Source organism: Azolla caroliniana, unplaced genomic scaffold (genome assembly GCF_043228905.1).
Source record: "Azolla caroliniana isolate FFs.n. ecotype wild unplaced genomic scaffold, voAzoCaro1.0.p SCAF_15, whole genome shotgun sequence".
Taxonomy (NCBI): domain Eukaryota; kingdom Viridiplantae; phylum Streptophyta; class Polypodiopsida; order Salviniales; family Salviniaceae; genus Azolla; species Azolla caroliniana.
Window position 1 is genome coordinate 19,079,625 of NW_028230450.1, and position 19,462 is coordinate 19,099,086.

Here is a 19,462-nt window from a genome sequence, read left to right on the forward strand (position 1 = left end):
CTCGTTCCTCCAAATCTCTTTCTACATGCGGGAAATTTAGATATAAAATATAAGCCATGGATAACCAGTGGCGCTTGAACCCAAGTGGCCGGGTCAGGAGGTGCCACTTGGCACCCATCGTATGGCCATTGGCTGGGGTGTCTGACACGTGGTCGCCAGCAAGGCCTGAACCTGCCACGTGGCGGTCGCTGGGGCGTGCAGACTGCCACGTGTCTGGAGAGGGGAGGACCGAAAACTGAAAAGATAGAAAAAAAGGGAAGGAAGGATAAGAGGGGGGCGATGACGTGGCGAGGGGGTCTAGCCAATAGGACGCAAGGGCCCATTATCCAAAATTCGAAAATGCCACGTCATCACTCCGCGAGAACGAAGAAGAAGCAGCTGCAGACGAGCTCCTCATCGCCATCGCCATCGCCATCGCCATCGCCATATCCTTCTCTTTCTCCTTCACCATATCCATGGCTTCTTCTGCTTCTTCTTCTTCTTCTCCGGCTGCTCTTTCTTTCTCCAACCTCTCTTCCTGTTCTTCTTCCTCCATCGCTGGATCTCCTGTCTTTCGGAGCACCTCCTCCTCCATCCGACCTCCTACTTCAGCTCCACCTTCCGTTCCATCGCTCCTGGTCTGCAGATCTCAGAAATCCTCAGTCGAGGGAAAGGAATCTTCTTCTACCATATCTCGTCGATCTGCGCTCTCCATCGCTGCTGCTGCTCTCGCCATAGTCACAGCCGCAGAAAAATCTACAGCTCCAGCTCTAGCTGCTTATGGAGATGCAGGTAAGTGTCATCTCAAAATATTCAATATGATCTGATTCTTTACTTTCAACTTTCTCATTTATACTTTCTCCTCTTCCTCCTCCATCCTCTTATTCCTCTTATTTGTTTCTGATTTTCCTTTTACTTATTCTTCATTCCAATTTCCATTCTCCGCGTTTTTGTGATTTTGCATTGTCATCCTCATTATCGTCTCTAGCATATTCATTTCTGCTGGTTTGGTCTGCACTATCATGATTATGATCATCTTCGTCGTTTACTTTCTTGCTGTCTTCACCTATTTGTGCTGCGTTTACTCCCTTTTCCCCTTACTGTTATCCTTGCTTTTTGCTGCTGCATTTTTATTCGTTTTTCTTGCAATTGGCTCCTTTCTCTTCTGCATTTCACCTCCTCCATTTCTGGATTCACTCGTTTCTGCGACATCTGCTTCTTTGTCGTTCTTTCAGTTCTCATTTTGCTATTAACACATCTTCCTCTTTCAGCGAACATTTTCGCTGCTCCCAAGAAAGACTCAGGCTTTGTTCCTGTCACTGGTGATGGCTTCAAGGTCAGCATTCCTGCCAAGTGGAACCCTAGCAAGGAGCAAGAGTTTCCCGGCACAGTTCTGAGATATGAAGACAACTTCGATGCCAACAGTAACCTTGCCGTCCTCGTTCTCCCTGCTGAAAAGGGTTCCATCAAGGATTATGGAACTCCTGAGAAGTTCCTAGAGTCCGTGAGTGCTCTCTTTATCTCTCTTTTATATCCTACGTATCTGTAATTTGATCTTTTAACTCTCTATCCTTTTATTTCCAAAAGATCTGTGAATTGTTCTCTCAACTTGTCTTCTTTTCATCTAGAGATATGTAGATTGTGCATAGAGTGAGAAAAAGCTTTTCATGGCAATGTATCATCTGGTCTATTTTGATCTCCGTAGAGATATTCATACATCTCTCCCTCTTTCACACATTCTTTTTCACTTTAAGATCTGTAAAGGTTCTACTTATGGAACAAAACTTTCAATTGTAACCTCTTCGTAGTCTCGTGACTCCTTTGGACCTCTAAGAGAAGTTGATACATCTTTCTTTCTTTCTCTCTTTTCTCATAAAGGTCTGTAAGTTCTTGCATAGATGAGAGATCTTTCTATTGTAATCTTGCTTTGGTGCATGTGTGCTACTTTGGCCTCGAAGATACATCTGTTGATACATCTTTCTTTCTTTCTTTCCATTTTCCTTCATTTAATCTTCTCTTCTCATAAAGATATGTAAATTGCTATATAGATTAAGACAAATCGTTCAATTGTAATTTCTGTTACGGTCTCATGAGCCATTTTTGTCTCCACGAGATGTGGTGCATTTTATCTTCTTTTAAAGATTTGTAAATTGTTGCATGATTGGAGTTCTGAGATACAGAATTCATGCTCTTTTAGGTGTCATTCCTGCTCGGCAAGCAAGCTTATTCTGGCAAAACGATTTCTGAGGTAATGCCATCAACCACTCATGCATTTGCTGTTTCTTGATTCAATGCCGTACTCTATTAAAACGGTAATAGAGAATCTCTCAATTGTCCAAATGTTAAACACAAGCATTTAGCTTTGTAATGTTAGATTGAGTAAGTCTGATGATTAGATCCATAGGAAGTCATCTTTGTGCAATGTGAGATGGAGAAAATCTGATGATTAGACTCATTGGAACTTTGATGGACACAACGATTCTGGTGTATGGCACTTTTGACATTTGATGTAATTTTTTCTATCAATATCAACCTCTTTGGGCCGCCCTTGGATCAGTTTGAACTTCAGGGATGCTAAAAACTTCAAGCTGTTAGGATTTCTGAGGCCTCATTGAATATTAGCATATCTCATTGTACGATGTGTGACCTGTATCATGCAATGGTTCTTGATACATTCTAGAACCTTTATTTAGCTTCTTGTATCAATATCTATATGTTTTGACACCCTAGGATTTATTCAGCTACATCTCAGGTTAAGACTTCTTGCTAGGATTCGTTATGTTGCTTCATACATTTAATGCAACATTTTTGTAAGTTGTTGCAACTATGCCAACTTTCTCTCCCCCAAGAACATGTTAGGCTGCATTGATTATTACATTTCTAGTTAGGAGTTGTCAGGCCACATTGGATATTAGTCATTAGCATCATTATATTTTGGTTGGTCGTCACTGTGATGCCAATGATTCTTTGATATATGCTAATTCACGAATTGTATGTAGCTTCTTTTATCAATACCTTCTTGATTCCTTAGGATTTGCTAGTCTACATTGAATGTGACACTTCTTGTCATGCTTTTTTTGGGGTGACATTGAGTGTTAAACTTCTCTAATGCTCTTATGTATGTTACTCAAACCACATGATGCATAAAACTCTATGCTTAATGGCAAATTAACCAAGATAGACTTTCGATTGGGATTAATTTAACACCACCAAGTTCTGACTTTTCATGCCTTTGCATTCTTTTGAAGGGAGGATTTGATCCTAATGCTGTGGCCATTGCTTCTATTCTTGAGAGCTCTACTCCCACCATCGATGGCAAGGATTACTACAACATCTCTATTCTCACAAGAACAGCTGATGGTGATGAGGGTGGCAAGCATCAGCTCATAGTAGCTAGCGTCTCTGGTGGTAAGCTCTACGTCTTTAAAGCTCAGGCCGGTGATAAGAGATGGTTCAAAGGTGCTAAGAAGTTTGTAGAAGGATCTGCTAACTCATTCAATGTTGCATAAAAAATCCTTCCTTAAACTTCCTGGTATGTAATATACAACAATGCATTGATCAAGTTTCAGAATGCAATGGTGTATTATCAAGTTTCATAATGCAATGATGTATTATTAAGTTTCATAATGCGATGATGTATTCTCAAGTTTCATAGTGCTATGATAGGGGGAATTGAGGTTATTGAATCTTGGCCACTGAGCTTGTTTGTGTTGTTTTTTTGTTTCTGCCGGTATAGAAACTAAAGTTTGTTTATTTGCGACGCTGATTGTCCAGACAATGTAATTGTGATGTTTGAATGTAGTAATTTTTGTTTGCTTTATGATCTGTTCAAATAGATTGTATGACAATAATACGCCATTCAGACTATGATTATCTGCAGTAGTGATCAGCAATTGTTAGGTTCCCACAATCTCAAACTCAAATTGTTAAATGTTTTTGAAACTTTAACTGATGAAATCTATAAAGCAAAACTGTTTAAATCAAACCATTTGATGAGTTTTCAAGCTCAAACCACACGCTTAAAGAGATCTATAAGACATTAAGCCATGGTTTAATTTCTGCTCAAACTAAAATATTGGCGGTGGCACACTTAGTTTTCTAACTTTTCAATAAAGAAATTTAAAACTGACAAGAACTGTTAAGGCTTTAAAGCTAATATGTAGTTCATAATGATATTACATTTACATAATTTATTAGGTTAATTTATATATTTAATAGATATTTAAAAGTGTCCCCCCCAATTGTGAAGTCATTAAATTGTTAATATGTTAAGCCCATAAAGACTCAAGTCGAACCATATTTAGCCATACCGTATTTTGCATTGGTGTCAGCATGAGTGTTAATTTTTTCTTGTTGAAAAATCAATCTTTCCATAGTTCATTTGCCACCAATTCTCAAATTGGGCAAGAAGAATAGGGAAAGCGAAAATAATGATCATTGAACATGAGCATACTATCACCCTTGCCCTAAGTTACCACAAGTGTGATCGACTTCCTCATGAGAAAAAATATGAATGTTTAATTAATGGCCAAGTTGAAGATTATCAATGATTTGTGACTAAGTTGCTTGTAATTAGAATTTGTATAGCTAGAAATAGTGATAGATATCTTTAAGGTGAAAATAACATGAATGAGTAATGCCCAAGTTGAAAAGACCTAGACAAGATAGGACAAAAGTTCTCCATATTGTAAATACAAGCTACAAAGAAGACTCGCTTAAATAGTAATGATCAACGCTATTGCATAGGGTGCGAGAGATTTAGAAGATGGAAGATACAAAATAGAAAGAGTGTTAGGGTTGATCTTTGAGTTTTGGTGTAGCGTGTCAACGATCAATGACCACATCACCTTTTGTTATCGTATTCCTCCCACTTGCCCTCAGCCCTCATGATTCGCTACCCATGGCCATAAATCCCAAAATGACCATCCTTGGTAATGAGCTCTCTTCCTCCCTTAGACCACCTCTTGTTGCCCTTAAGGGAGTTTGAACCTTTATCCTTATTGATCAAGTGGTTAGCCTAGCTTCTATTGTTGGTTTAATCCCCATCTCCTTTGAACTCCTTTATATTACTCCTTCAACCAAAATCTTAACCTATTATAAATATTAGATTTCATGCATTTTGTTTGCTCGCACACACCACATCATGACCATGCTAAAATGTTTTCATCATGACATCTATTATTGTCACGTTTGAACACTATGTAATTGTCTATGTTTCATAAAAGTGATGCACCAATATTTATATGAGAGTTCTTAATTGTCACATTTAATCTTTTGTAACGATGTTGACTAGTTCTCATGTATAATATTGATATTTTGTTAATCATATTGCTATTGTTTACATTGACCTTTTGGGTTATTGATGATCACATTAAAAATGTTAATCAACATCACACATGGAGTTCTTATCATGACTTTTAGTGATAATACTCTATAATTGTTTAATGTTGTTTTTGAGTGTGTTAGTAATAACAATCTATTAATTTTAATGATCAATACATGCATTACTAATGTTGATTGCGGTTTCTTATCAATGTGATTAGTTATATTTCACGATAAATTACTCGACTTTCTTGAGAAGGCATATCTTTATATGTTACCCAATTTCTTTTTTTTTTCCCCCAAAAAAACTCCTTCCACTAGTTATAAAATTTTACAAATGAGATCATTATGTACAAATCCCTTTAGGGACGCGATAGTTCTATCTTATGTGGATGCCCACTGACTCAAGAAAGGGAGAGGAAGACCATTGTTGGATGAAGGCTATTCATTGTCTTTCAACTCCATCGGAGCCGCCCTTGAGGCCATCATATTGGCTCTTTAGAGTGGCTACAATTTCACACTATATCTCTTGCAGTATCATCGTTGGATGTGCGGTTTGGTTGGAGAAGACCCGTCTACACCGTTGTTTCAATAGAATCCAGAGAGTTATTGGGCTGATCAATTCCAACACAACTTGAGATTTGTCATTAAGAGGAGTTGAGTGGACATTGCCTATGGTGGAAAAGAAAACCTCTTGTGATTTTATCACGAAAGTCATCCCCTCCTGATGCTTGTATCTACCAACTGGGTTTTGCCATGATAGCCAACATATATGTCCCCACTTGATTGAGCCTTGCACCTGGCATAATTGCAACAAGCGGCCAACCCCCCGTCATATTCGATGGGACGCTGGGTAGTCCCACAGAGCGTGTCGTATTGATTTTACTGCATTTCGGCACTCTACACAATTAGGAGAGCTAAGGTTCCCACGTGGCCATGCTCCCACCGGTAGTGACTTATGTATTAATAACCATTGGAACGTGGTAATTCGCCTCACGTGTTGTTGTCTCCAGATTTTCTACCAAAACTTGGTGATAATTGTGTGAGGAACTTGATATGTGTGCCAAACCTTTGCAGCAGCCGACTCTCTGGCGGTTTGAGCAGCTAGAATGTGGCGACCCAATCTAGTTGTGAATTGGAAGAAAGGGACGGGTTTGCTTCCTTGCCCCGCGTAAGGATCACACCATGTCCATTGCAAAGGGTCCCAACTGACCTTACGGAGCCATGTGTTTTCATGAGTACATATGTGCCAATCGGGTTGTACTTTGATCGGATCAAGATCTACAATCCATTTATAACCAGTATACACGAGTACTCGAATTGCGTTATTCTGTGTTGGTGTCTTAGTGTCTCGCAATTCAGAGCCTTCGATCCTGTTTGGTGTTCCCTTACCTCTCAGGATCAAAGATCCCTCCTCCTCATAGTCTATCCATTTCTTCATTGTCGTCCTTTGAGTAGCAACTTCCCTAATCAGTAGAGCGTTAATGATTTCCAATCTCATAGTCCATCCGCCCCTGATTCCATGGAGTATGTTGGCTTGATCTTGTTGTGGCAGTGACATAAAGCGTCTTCAACATTCTATACTTTTTCCTGGACCTTCTGCAATGTATCCCCATGACAACCTCTTACTTGATCCAAGTAGTTGATTAGATTTATCCTTGATACATGGGTTCCATAGGATATGTTGACTGAGCCAGGCAGGTTCGGAATTCGGTTGATCGCACTTGAGCCCTCGTCTAATGTCACACCATGCCTTCCACATGGATGCACTGAATCTATCCTCCAATTGGCGGGAGAAACTAGGTTTGAGATCCATGCTTAGAATCCATCCCGTTTGGGGGGCCCAATTGACCCCTTTTCGTGGCCTAAAGTAAGCGAAACGTAACCTCAGTAGCATCTTCCAACAATCATTTCCTGGTTGAAGTCCTCGCACCACAAATTTGGCAAGTAAGGCTTTTGATTGTGAAAGGGGATCAATAAGACCCAATCCCCCTCTCGACTTAGGTGCTGTGAGTATAGGCCACACCACCTTGGCGTGAGGTACATGATCTTCCTTACCAGACCAAATGTAGTTGCCTACCAGTCGTTGAATCTGATGTATACTTTCCTTGGAGATTGTCCAACATGATAGATTGTACCATGCTGTTGCGAGTAGTACCTGGTTTGCCACTATGATGTGACCCGATAGCGATAGTTTTTTCGAACTCCAATGTATCAACTTTTGTTGAATGGAATGGATAACGGGTGCCATCATAGTCTCCATTGGTATGTTGAAACCAATTTGGAAACCCAATTTCCAATGCTATCTTTTGGTGGGTGTGTTGATTCTCATCAAAATGTCATTTTAGGACCCTTTATAAAAACACAATAAAGTTTCTCTTTGGCACTGTAGTCTATAGGTAGAGGCTTCACTCTTCTCTTAAAGTAAAACAAAGTTGATCTTTGCCTCTTCCAAATATAGTCTTCACTCCAACGAAGACACCCAAAATGTGATACAATTGGAAACTCATGCTAAGTTATTATAATTTAAACCCAATTGGCTTTTATTTTTATATGACAAATCAATTGAAAAAAAGCAAGATTAAACCATTGAATTCGTATGTGCAATATCATCTAGTTTTGATGAAAGATTCATAAGTATGCCAGAATAACTAAAATAAGATTGTTTGCTAAAATAACTAAAGTTTGAATAAGAATGTATACCAAAATAACTAAAGTTTGAAGCTATTTAAAAATAATCTCAAGAACCATGTGATGATGTGGGTTTGGCACATAGATGTGTGTGTGTGTATCATTGTACATCGTCAACTTGAGTTTCAGTTGTTTCCAAAAACTACATCATTGGTGGTGGCCCATTAGCTAGATGCAAACCTCTAGGCTCTAATACTGATAATCACCACCTCCAACTTCTAGTATTAGAGCACTAGTTTGGTTGCAATATTTTTAGGGCGAATTTTGAAGATTTTGGAAATACTTGAAAATACTTTTTGACTAGGGGTAGAAACTTGAGGATGCCTATTGTGATCGACATAAAAAAGTACTACGCCTTGAGCAATCTTCATGTTACCTGTACATTTCAAATTCATCTATCTAATGCAACAAAATTTGTATACTCTTTAATTCATATCGATAATAATTAACGTCGTTTGGGAGAGGATTGTTGGACTTGCTCTCTAATCAAGGAAAATGTTTGATACCTCAAACATTGGCAAATGATTTGTCCATGTTCCTTAGAAGGTCTTGTAGATTATAAACGTAAAGGTCTAGAAGCATGGAATGTTTGCCTTGTCATTAGGGTTACACATTAATATATGTAAGTGTTCACTTATCTGATGTACCGAAAGACATTTGGTTGTGCTTGAATGACGTGTCCAAATATTCGAATAATGCAATGGTTGGTGCCATTTAGGTGAGTGCCAATATTGGTGTCCATGTCTCATCCTCTAAAAAGTTTGACTTGGACATCATGTACAATCATTTTTAAAGTGCAATAAATGGAAATATCCAATCAATGTATATACATATGCAATTGTAAATGCACAAAGCTTTAATAAAGAGATATATTGCTCTCGTTTCTTTTGCTTATGTTGATTAGGCTCCAAGCATACCTTCAGGAGTCAAGAAATTGATTGAATGAGGATGAGGATGACAAGCACAAGCACAAGCACGCGTGCCGCGCGCGCACACACACACACACACAACATATACCACATAACAAACACCCATACACACCCACGACACATTATAAGACATAAGTAGGTAGCTTCTTAGATATAGGTAGCTTCTTACATTAAGTTAGGCCGCAAGGCATTGTAAGTAGGCTCATCTTTTTTTACTTGATCGGAGGAAGACTCCCCGATGTGTGTATAAGTCTCCTTGTAGACTCTTTATGTAATAATCCTTCCTAACTAATGGGAAAGTAGCTTCATTTTGAAAAAAAGAAGAAAAAAGAAAAAAAAGACATAAGACATAACACACACATTTATCAAATCCCATTTAATGAATGGCTACCGATTAGGATCTCTATTTCATTTTTCAGAAAAGGAAATGGTAAGCTTCGAGCATCTCACATTAGGACAAGGAGCTAGGCAAGGTTTCAGACAATGTTACCAGGAGGATTTATTCAGTGGTCGTCATGATGGGAATGAAGAAGGCGGCACATTTTTTATTATCAATCTCATTGCGAATAGAGAGAAGGGCATACAACATAACATGTAGAGCGCTTCTTCGCCAACACAAACACAAACGTGCGTGTGCGTGTCAAGTAACATTCACACAATACATTACTATTACTACTAGCAATGGGCCCGGTTTCAGCTCAAACCGAACCGAACCATTAACACATGGTTTAAAGGTTTATAAGTTCCAAAACAATTTAATGGTTTGGTTTGGTTATGAAACTGGGGTTTATCGGTTTATAGGTTTTTGGGGGCTAACTATTTTATCCTTTAAATGTTTATGTAATTTAATGGTTTAATTAATGTTTTTTATTGATTTAATTCACTTAACTTAAATGTTTATTTAATCTAATGGCTTAATTAACGTTTATTTATTTATTTAATTAATTTAACATAAATACTTATTTAATTTAGTGTGTTTTTTATTTATTTAAAATTTTAATTAGTTTGGCTTAAATGTGGTTAGGTTTAAAGTTTTTATTAAATGGCTTCAACTTTTCCCTAAACGGTTTTGGTTTAAATGGTTTGGTTTGCCTTTTCTTAGAAACGATTGGGTTTAAATGTTTGAATGTTCATAGACGATTAGGTTTGGTTTTAGTTTTATATAAATGGTTCGGTTCGGCTTCAAGGCAAAGAAACCGAACCGAACCGGGCCCATAGCTAACTACTACTATGTACTACTACTACTACTTCTTCTTCTTCTTCTTCTTGAACCCATTACTAGTACTACTCTTCTTCTTCTTCTTCTTCTTCTTCTTCTTGTCTTTCTGATTCTTCTCCTTCTCCTTCTCCTTGAAAAGGAAAAAGCAAAGCTCAAAAAGTGAAAGGAAGATGTTTCTGTAAACCCTCAGACGTATAAGGTGACGTGAGAAGCAAGGAGAGAGAGAGAGAGAGAGAGAGAGAGAGAGAGAGAAGGGTAGAGGCGGTGGAAGCTTCCAGAAAGAAAAATATCTGGCTATAAATAAAGAGTAGAGTGAGTACTTGCCCACCATATCTCTCTCTGTCAGTTAAAAGCTTAGTCACAACACACACACACACACATACACAAGACTCTCTCTTCTTTCTCACTCTCCTTTTTGGTTTCACACTCTAAATTCGCCCAAATGGCTCCCCTAAAGATCTACGGCACTCCTGCTTCCACATGTACCGGCCGTGTGCTCACTGCCGCCCTCGAGGTCGGTGCCGAATTCGAGATCGAGAACATCAACCTCTCCATCGGCCAACACAAGAAGCCCGAGTTCTTGGCCCTTCAAGTAAACACAACGAATTTTGACTTCAAAAAAATAAAAATAAAATCTCAATTTTTGTTTGGTTTGGTTTGGTTTGGTTTGGTTTGTTTGGATTGAGTTTCATTTACCTTTTTAATGGATGCATCATTTCGAGTCCCAAATCAAATTGGATTGTTTTGAAGTGAGTTTCCATGGATGCATCACTTCCGAGTTCCAAATCAAATTGGATTGTTTTGAAGTGAATTTCCATGGATGCATCACTTCCCGAGTTCCAAATCAAATTGGATTGTTTTGAAGTGAATTTCCATGGATGCATCACTTCCGAGTTCCAAATCAAATTGGATTGTTTTGAAGTGAATTTCCATGGATGCATCACTTCCGAGTTCCAAATCAAATTGGATTGTTTTGAAGTGAATTTCCATGGATGCATCACTTCTGAGTTCCAAATCAAATTGGATTGTTTTGAAGTGAATTTCCATGGATGCATCACTTCCGAGTTCCAAATCAAATTGGATTGTTTTGAAGTGAATTTCCATGGATGCATCACTTCCCGAGTTCCAAATCAAATTGGATTGTTTTGAAGTGAATTTCCATGGATGCATCACTTCCGAGTTCCAAATCAAATTGGATTGTTCTGAATTGAATTTCCGGATCCAATTTGTTCGGATTGAATTGCGGGATGAAATTGATTTCTTCTTTTTCAATCAAAATCTAGATTTGCTAAACCATTTTCCGATTTTAATCTAACAATTGTTATTTATTTATTATTGAATCTAGGATTACTAAAACCATTTTTTTCGATTTTGAATTGCAGCCTTTCGGTGTGATCCCGGTGCTTGAGGATGGAGACTTCCATATCTTTGGTATGTGTTTTCCTTTTCTCTTGTTTAGTTGATGATATGTAGCTATGAATGTGTATGGAAGATTAGTTCCTCTATATATAGAGTAAGTATGTTGGTTGGGATTCAGTTATCAATTTCTTTGTAATAACAACATTCATGTGATGATTCATCATCGTAGTGGTATATTAGAGATTAGAGATTGCTTATTGTTAATTTGAACCAATTTATTGATGTTTCACAGTAGTATGTGGTTCATCACATACTATGTACTGTAGTATTACTTATTTATTGATTTTTCACAGTAGTATGTGGTTCATCATCATCGTAGCGTTATATTAGAGATTAGAGATTACTTGTTAATTTGAACCCATTTATTTGATGTTTCACATTAGTATGTGATTCATTGTCATAATAGCGGCATGTTAGACATTGCTTGTTGTTAATTTGAACCAATTTATTGATTAGTTTTCATGTGTTTGCATCATTATATAGAGTTTCGAGCAATTATTCGATACATTGCAAGGTATATTAGACATTGCTTGTTGTTAATTTGGACCAATGTATTGATTAATTTCCATGTGTTTTGCATCATTATATAGAGTCTCGAGCAATCATTCGATACATTGCGAGCAAGTATGCAAAGGAAGGGAACCCGTTGGCGGGCACAACTCTAGAGGAGAAAGCAAGAGTGGAGCAATGGCTAGAGGTGGAGAGTCAGAACTACAACTCCCCGGTCTCAACCGTGGTGGCGGAGATAGTGTTCAAGCCACTCTTCCACCAAGCGCCCACGAATGAAGCCGTAGTGGAGGAGAATCTGAAGAAGCTAGAGAAGGTATTGGATATATATGAGGCCCATCTAGCCACCCACGAGTACTTGGCGGGTGATTTCTTTAGCTTGGCCGACCTTTCTCACTTGCCCTACACCCACTACCTCATCAATATCGCAAAGAAAGGCGAGGCCATCACATCCCGCAAGCACGTCAATGCTTGGTGGGAGCGCATCTCCTCTCGCCCTTCTTGGCAACATGTTCTCAAACTTGCAAGCCCCAAGTCCGACTAAACTCCAATATAGTTTTGTTGTTTCATTACCTACATTTTGTTGGGTGGGGGAGGGGAGTTGGGTTCCCGACACAATTGGGTGAAACTTGTCAAATAAAAACTTGTAGCCATCATCAATAATAAAACATTACATTATGAGTAGTTTGTTTGTTCGAATCTTGAGTATAGTTTGTTCAATATTGCTCTCGAATTTCGATCTAGAGTTGGTTTGTCACATATGCTTATGAGTCACTTTCAACGACCATCTTCTAAACACTTGGTACTCCCATCATCATATTTGTTTGGGGGGGGGGATCTACACTCAAGTGATATACGTGTTACTTGTCATCAAAACCTTCCCTAAACAAAGTTTAGTTAAAGTATAGTAGAAGTATTAGTCTTAGCCTTCTCGAATCATCGAAATAAGTACTTAGAGAAGTATTTAATTATCTTCTTAAGTTGACACTTAAGAAGTATTTTAAATTCCAAAGTAGTTGAAGTATTTTAAATTCCAAAGTTATCCAAGTTCGTAAGGTCAAATTTAGAAGTTAAAGTTGGACCTCCAAATTTAGAAGTTGAAGCTCAAATTTAGAAGTCTTGTCAAAGTGAGAAAAGTTTTTGAGTTCATAAGTGTAGAGTATCACGTGGATATAATAATGACCAAGTTCAACCTAGTTCACTCTCGACCATGTTCTTGTCATTCACTAATCACATTGTCAATAAGAAAAAAATATGTGAACATCTATTGTTGCTACTCAATTTAACACGTTCTCTCTAAATTATCATATTCTTCTTCCCCTATATATGAACACCATTTATAGAACTACTCATCCAAATGTGTCCATGCATGTTTGCTTTATTTCTTCAAGACATGATCGAACAAAAGAGACTTTAGAATATATATGACAGGTGTACATAGATCTAATCGACATGTGTTTGCTCGATACTTTACCTATCATTATTTACTTTTTGTGAAGAACAATGTTCAAGGGAGACAAATGGAGAGTATCAAGTTGCGTCTCGCTTTTGAAGGATTTTGTCATGATGAGTTCGTGTTCTCTCAAGTTATGCTTAATCACATACCCACTACTTTACTTGCCCATCATTCTTTACTATTTGTTGGGGGTCCATTATTCCTTACTTTTAGTTCCAAGCATTCGAGAAAAGATTGGGACTTGCATGTTAGACCTCTTTCGTTCCAACCTTTTCACGATGAGCACATGTTAAAGCTCTTGACGGATGTAAACTTAAAACAAAATTAAAACAAAATTCCATTCTTTACTTTTCCGTTCTTTTTCCCTTTGATTTTTGCCTTTGTTGACCCCATTATGGCACATAATCAACATTAAATTGTCTTTTGGGTAACTTTCTAAAACTACATAACTCTTAAATTTGAATTATATTTTAGATCTCTAACTCAATACTAGTGTCTATTTGGTGAATCAACATTAATATGCCTTTTGGGTAACTTTCTAAAACTACATAACTCTTAATTTTGAATTATATTGTGGTACACATAATTTAAGGTCCTTCTAAAATAAGACCAAGTTAATCCTAATCATGGCCCAACAAAACATATTCATGTACTCATACGAACATCTTTAGATCTCAAAATATTAATGTGGAAGTTTGATTCATCTTGTAATTGATGGTAAGATTCTTCATTTGGCACCGATTAAGAAAATAGAATTAATAGAAAGATATTATGTAACTTTTGGTCTTGTATGTCACTTTACCCTTGGGAAGACCCAAGTTCGATAGCCATCAACTTGGCCCTAGTCAGTGAGTCATTGTCATCTAGAGGGTTTAAAATAATCTATGTATTGTTTCCTTTAACATTTTTGTACAAGAAGAGCTTGACTTAGAATGGTCCTTGTGCTTCCTTGCAACATGATTCATATGCTTCACTCACAACATACGATACATCCCATTGATTAATGAAAAGAATTCTCAAATGTACCATACATCTTAGAGGATGAACAAGCCCCCACTTATGTTCCATTGTTTATCACCTCATTGGATGTCTACTATTCCCATTTTGTTTCCATTGTGCACGGATATCTACTTTTTTCCAAAACAATATTCTTCACTAGTATAAATTCTTCATACATGAGAAAATGATTAGTTTGACAACATCGTAAAAGTTGTGGCCATGATAGGCCAATAAAAAACTCAAAGACTCAAAGTAGAAGACTACAAAGAACGATGGACACACATACATGACTCTTCTTTGCAAGGATATCTACTTTATCACCAAAATAATCACATATGGACACAACTTGTATTTTGTATATGAGCATGTTGGTTAATTACAAATACCCTAATGGCTTGTGAATGATTTCGTTAACAAAGTTAATTTTCCAACCATGCAGTGACTTCACCATTCTCTAATTTGAATTTTATGATTGAGATTGTGTGGGTATAGATCGACTATGCACGCCTTGCCATGGTTCTTATTTTCCTTGGCATCGATTGACCCATTGTGCCCTAGAATCATCAACCTCTCTCTCATGTACTACAAATATTTCGGATGGATGGGGGTTCTCTCTAACATATTTCTAAGCAAAAAATGTCAAGCACCATCGTTGACTTGGTGAGAAGTTAAGGCGATAGACTTGAAATCTGTTGGGCATTGCCTGCATAGGTTCGAGTCCTTGCTACAATCAAAGCATTATAATTATGCATCATAAAACAACTGGATTGTAACACACTTGATGGCATCGTTGACTTGTTCGAGTAGTTAAGGCGATAGACTTGAACCCTATTGGGCATTGGTTGTGTAGGTTCGAATACTATAGTCAACACATTATTATTGTGCAACATAAAAAATTGTGTTTAGAGCTACAATATAAGTTACTTAATTTGTATAAAAGTGGTAAGTACCCATCGTTGACTTGGCTGAGTGGTTAAGGCGATAGACTCGAAATCTATTGGGCATTGCCTACGTAGGTTCGAATCCTACAGTCAACGCATTGTTAGTGTGGAACATGAAAGTTTGCGATTAAGAGCTATTGTATACGATAATTAATGTGTAAAAATGGTAAGCACCATCTTTGATTTGATCAGTGGTTAAGGTGATAGACTCGAAATCAGTTGGGCATTGCATGCGTAGGTTCGAATCCTATAATCAACGCATTATTATTATGGAACATAAAAATTTGCGATTAAGAGCTACCATATAATACTTGACGTATAAAAATGGTAAGCACCCATCGTTGACTTGGTCGAGTGGTTAAGACGATAGGCTTGAAATCTATTGGGCATTGCTTGCATAGGTTCGAATCCTACAGTCAATGCATTGTTAGTGTGGAACAAAAAAATTTACGATCCATAATGGCTGAATCCTCTCAGTCTCGTCTCTGGATATATCTTCGCTAGGGAGTGAATCCCTCACTAAGCAGACCCTCCATCTACCCGAAACCAGAGGATGCTTTTGCTCCCTCGTCGAACCTGTGGAAGTATCTTCGTTCGAAGCTAAGAAATAGTAAGAATCAAGTGTTCTTCCTTTCTCATCCCTTTCAACAGATAACGATGTCGTAGTGTATTTCGTACACTACGTGAAAAAGTAAAAAATAATATAACCGATTTAATTACATATAAATAAATAAAATAATATATCAAGATATTTATCACGTGCATAGGGCAGGATTTGAACCCTGTACCTCCACGTAGCCAAACCTCAACTTTACCATTATACTACCTTATCTTTAGTGTTCTATAAATAGATTTAATAACTATAACTACTTTATTTGCGCCTACCTTTATTAAAAGGTAAATCGTGCATTTTTAGAGTGTGTGAATATTTTATAGAAAAAAAACGCAAGCAACTAAAAAGTGACTCGTGCACATCTAGCGTGCATGAGCACTATATTTAGCAAATAAAAGCAAGGATTAGAAAAGCATCACATGCATATTTAGTGTGCATGAACATATTAGAAAAAAAAGCATGTAGCTATGCTTAGTCTCTCCCATCACTACATAAGGATGGGGAGCACAATGTAATAGTGTGAAAAATATTTGGGAAATTGGATATATTTCCTAAAACACCAACAATCAATAAAATATACTCGTGGGATTCACGAAGTTTAAGATAATCTATCTCTTTCAATCTAAATTCATATTCTTACATAAATATTGATTAATGTAATACTTGTGGGATTCACAAGGTTTGATCTCTTTTCTCAATCTACTCTAATCTATTCTAAATTATTTCAATTTATTACTACGATTTAGATAAACTAAAACAATTATACTTGTGGGATTCACAAGTTTCTATATCTCTTTCTTATAATCTATTCATATTCATAACTAGATTAGCCTCAAATTCTTCCTCCTCCTAGTCCAAAACCTCGGCGGTTCCCACCCGACTCACGCAACGATCCGGAGCCGAAAGGCACGACACAGTTGGTGAACCCGACGTGAAGGCGGGTGGCAAGGAGATGGAGAATCAACAAGAGGCGATGAACATGATGATGATAATGTTTGAGCGGATGCAACAAGAACAACGTGCGATGTCGGAGATGAAGGCGGCAGTAGAGCGGCTTCTGCGACGAAACGGGGAATTCAACGGTAAGGGTGTGTCACGCTACCTACGTGAATATAAGGCGGAGATGATGCAATATCGGATACCGGAAGGATTGCAAGTGATATCCTTTAGTCGGGTGGCCTCGGACGAACTACAAGAGAGAATCCACAAGATACAACAACAAAACTCGACATGGGAGTCCTTTGAAGAAGCTTTACGGGAGGCATATGACTATGAGAGATGGACGGGACGAGATCGACGAGAATTCGACGAATGGGTGGCGTCGGAGAAGACTCACCGAAGTGCAACGCAAGCGTTCCTAGAGTTCGAGCATCGTTTTGCTCGACTCTCGGAGCGGGAACGAAGATTGGTGGGAGGAGATAAAGTCTTAATGTTCGTAAGATCGATCGATCGGAAAGAAAGGATGGACATTGGGATCGAACTCGAAGATGATGACGGTGCGAACGGTCTTACCGAGGATTGGGCCAAAGTCGAAAGGGTATGCCGAAGACATGATGAAAGGAAGCTGAGAATCTCGTCAACAACGACATGGCCCATGAAGGATGGTCGATTGAGGAAAAACGATGAAGCCGATATGAAGGCCGAAATACAACATGATGGTGCGACGGAAGAGGGTGTAAAACAAGCTACCCTCTTGTCTTGTGAAAGAACGATGGCGAAGGATAAGGCCGATAATTCAAGTGTAGAAGGAAATTTCGGGATACAAGTGCCCGAGACATCGGGTCAAAAAGGGGTAAGCATAATAGATGTTTGCATAATTGATGCAGATAAAGAGTGTGAAGCGGATGTGATTAAGGAGGTAGCCACAAAAGACGAAATCGAATCGGAGGTGGCTATGGACGAATCAATGGCGGATTGCCATATCGAGACTTCCCCACCACTGATTCCAGAGACTCCGGCGGTTGCGATCGAAAGGCAACGTGAGACCGAAGAGACGGAAGGTGGCGGAGAGAAAACGAATGTCGAAGCCGACGAATACGATGAAGAGATAGCCGAGAAGAATGCTAAGGGTGAAACTACGAAAGAAGGTAATACCGAGGATTCATGCCAACAATATCTAGAGACTTCGGCGGTTGTGTCCGAGAACCAACGTGAGACCGGAGAGACGGGAGATGGCGGCGAGGAAGGTAAAGTCGGAAGTCGGTTCGGATGGAAAATGATCCATCCGAAATTCCAATCTAAAAGAAAGTGCGACAATGCGGAGGTCGGGTCTACGACGGGAGAAGCGCGTAATACAGAGCACGCTCTACGGCGAATAAAGAAACGCGTGTTATGGCGAATAAAGAAGCACGCGCTACGGCGAGAAAAGAAGCATGCATTACAACCACACGAGGATCGAACAACGAGCACATATCGGAGGACCTACGTGGCGAACAACGGAAAGAAGTGCCGAAAGTCGAACCGGACAAGGCAGGTGAAAACGAAGAAAAGAAAGCAAATCCGGACGAAAAGAAAAGAAAAGAAACCGACCCGAAAGAGCACTGAATCGGTAAAAACCGATCAACCGAGTCCGGATCGACCGAATACAAATCGGAAAGGAAGCCGAACTAAACGAAAGACGATCCGACGAGACCGAATCGGAAGTAAGCTAATCCGACTAAACCGAAGATCCGGAAAAAAGTCAAGGTTGATGAAGACAAGAAAGAGCCCAGTAAAAGACACTACCACGAATGAACAAAGAATATGGTGGATCGGATGGCAACAATGGTTCGGTTGGAAAGAATGGGTCTACTCAAAATGGAGAGACAAAGTTGACATAGCGGGACAAACGGAGGATGAAGGGGAGACAACGAGCATCGGCAACTTCGGCACATACCGGAGGATGTGCGGGTTCGGAGGGGGCGAGTGTCGTAGTGTATTTCGTACACTACGTGAAAAAGTAAAAAATAATATAACCGATTTAATTACATATAAATAAATAAAATAATATATCAAGATATTTATCACGTGCATAGGGCAGGATTTGAACCCTGTACCTCCACGTAGCCAAACCTCAACTTTACCATTATACTACCTTATCTTTAGTGTTCTATAAATAGATTTAATAACTATAACTACTTTATTTGCGCCTACCTTTATTAAAAGGTAAATCGTGCATTTTTAGAGTGTGTGAATATTTTATAGAAAAAAAACGCAAGCAACTAAAAAGTGACTCGTGCACATCTAGCGTGCATGAGCACTATATTTAGCAAATAAAAGCAAGGATTAGAAAAGCATCACATGCATATTTAGTGTGCATGAACATATTAGAAAAAAAAGCATGTAGCTATGCTTAGTCTCTCCCATCACTACATAAGGATGGGGAGCACAATGTAATAGTGTGAAAAA

At 38.5% G+C, this 19,462-nt stretch overlaps 2 protein-coding genes and 2 non-coding genes across 4 annotated transcripts; all 4 read left to right on the forward strand.

Moving 5' to 3' along the window:
- The first annotated feature begins 389 nt into the window (after positions 1 to 389).
- LOC147854934 (oxygen-evolving enhancer protein 2, chloroplastic-like) lies at positions 390 to 3,606 on the forward strand. The gene is made up of 4 exons (XM_087331248.1): positions 390 to 771; positions 1,251 to 1,483; positions 2,177 to 2,227; positions 3,228 to 3,606. The coding sequence occupies exons 1-4, from the start codon at positions 456 to 458 to the stop codon at positions 3,486 to 3,488; spliced, it is 861 nt and encodes a 286-aa protein (XP_087187374.1). The 5' UTR covers positions 390 to 455; the 3' UTR covers positions 3,489 to 3,606.
- A 6,929-nt stretch (positions 3,607 to 10,535) lies between these two features.
- LOC147854935 (glutathione S-transferase F10-like) lies at positions 10,536 to 12,750 on the forward strand. Its single transcript, XM_087331357.1, has 3 exons — positions 10,536 to 10,732; positions 11,523 to 11,571; positions 12,150 to 12,750. Exons 1-3 carry the CDS (start codon positions 10,583 to 10,585, stop codon positions 12,608 to 12,610), a joined length of 660 nt encoding a protein of 219 aa, XP_087187483.1. The 5' UTR covers positions 10,536 to 10,582; the 3' UTR covers positions 12,611 to 12,750.
- Positions 12,751 to 15,476: 2,726 nt separating this feature from the next.
- TRNAS-CGA (transfer RNA serine (anticodon CGA)) lies at positions 15,477 to 15,558 on the forward strand. Its single transcript has one exon. It is a non-coding gene; the product is annotated as a tRNA-Ser (tRNA).
- A 244-nt stretch (positions 15,559 to 15,802) lies between these two features.
- TRNAS-UGA (transfer RNA serine (anticodon UGA)) lies at positions 15,803 to 15,884 on the forward strand. The gene has a single exon. It is a non-coding gene; the product is annotated as a tRNA-Ser (tRNA).
- The last annotated feature ends 3,578 nt before the right edge of the window (positions 15,885 to 19,462 follow it).

Excerpts from the sequence above, each read along its gene's own strand:
- LOC147854934 (XM_087331248.1), top strand. The coding sequence starts at position 456 with ATGGCTTCTTCTGCTTCTTCTTCTTCTTCTCCGGCTGCTCTTTCTTTC. Across the intron at positions 772-1,250 it reads AGCTGCTTATGGAGATGCAG|CGAACATTTTCGCTGCTCCC; the intron begins GTAAGTGTCATC and ends TTCCTCTTTCAG. Across the intron at positions 2,228-3,227 it reads CTGGCAAAACGATTTCTGAG|GGAGGATTTGATCCTAATGC; the intron begins GTAATGCCATCA and ends ATTCTTTTGAAG.
- LOC147854935 (XM_087331357.1), top strand. The coding sequence starts at position 10,583 with ATGGCTCCCCTAAAGATCTACGGCACTCCTGCTTCCACATGTACCGGC. Across the intron at positions 10,733-11,522 it reads CCGAGTTCTTGGCCCTTCAA|CCTTTCGGTGTGATCCCGGT; the intron begins GTAAACACAACG and ends TTTGAATTGCAG. Across the intron at positions 11,572-12,149 it reads TGGAGACTTCCATATCTTTG|AGTCTCGAGCAATCATTCGA; the intron begins GTATGTGTTTTC and ends ATCATTATATAG.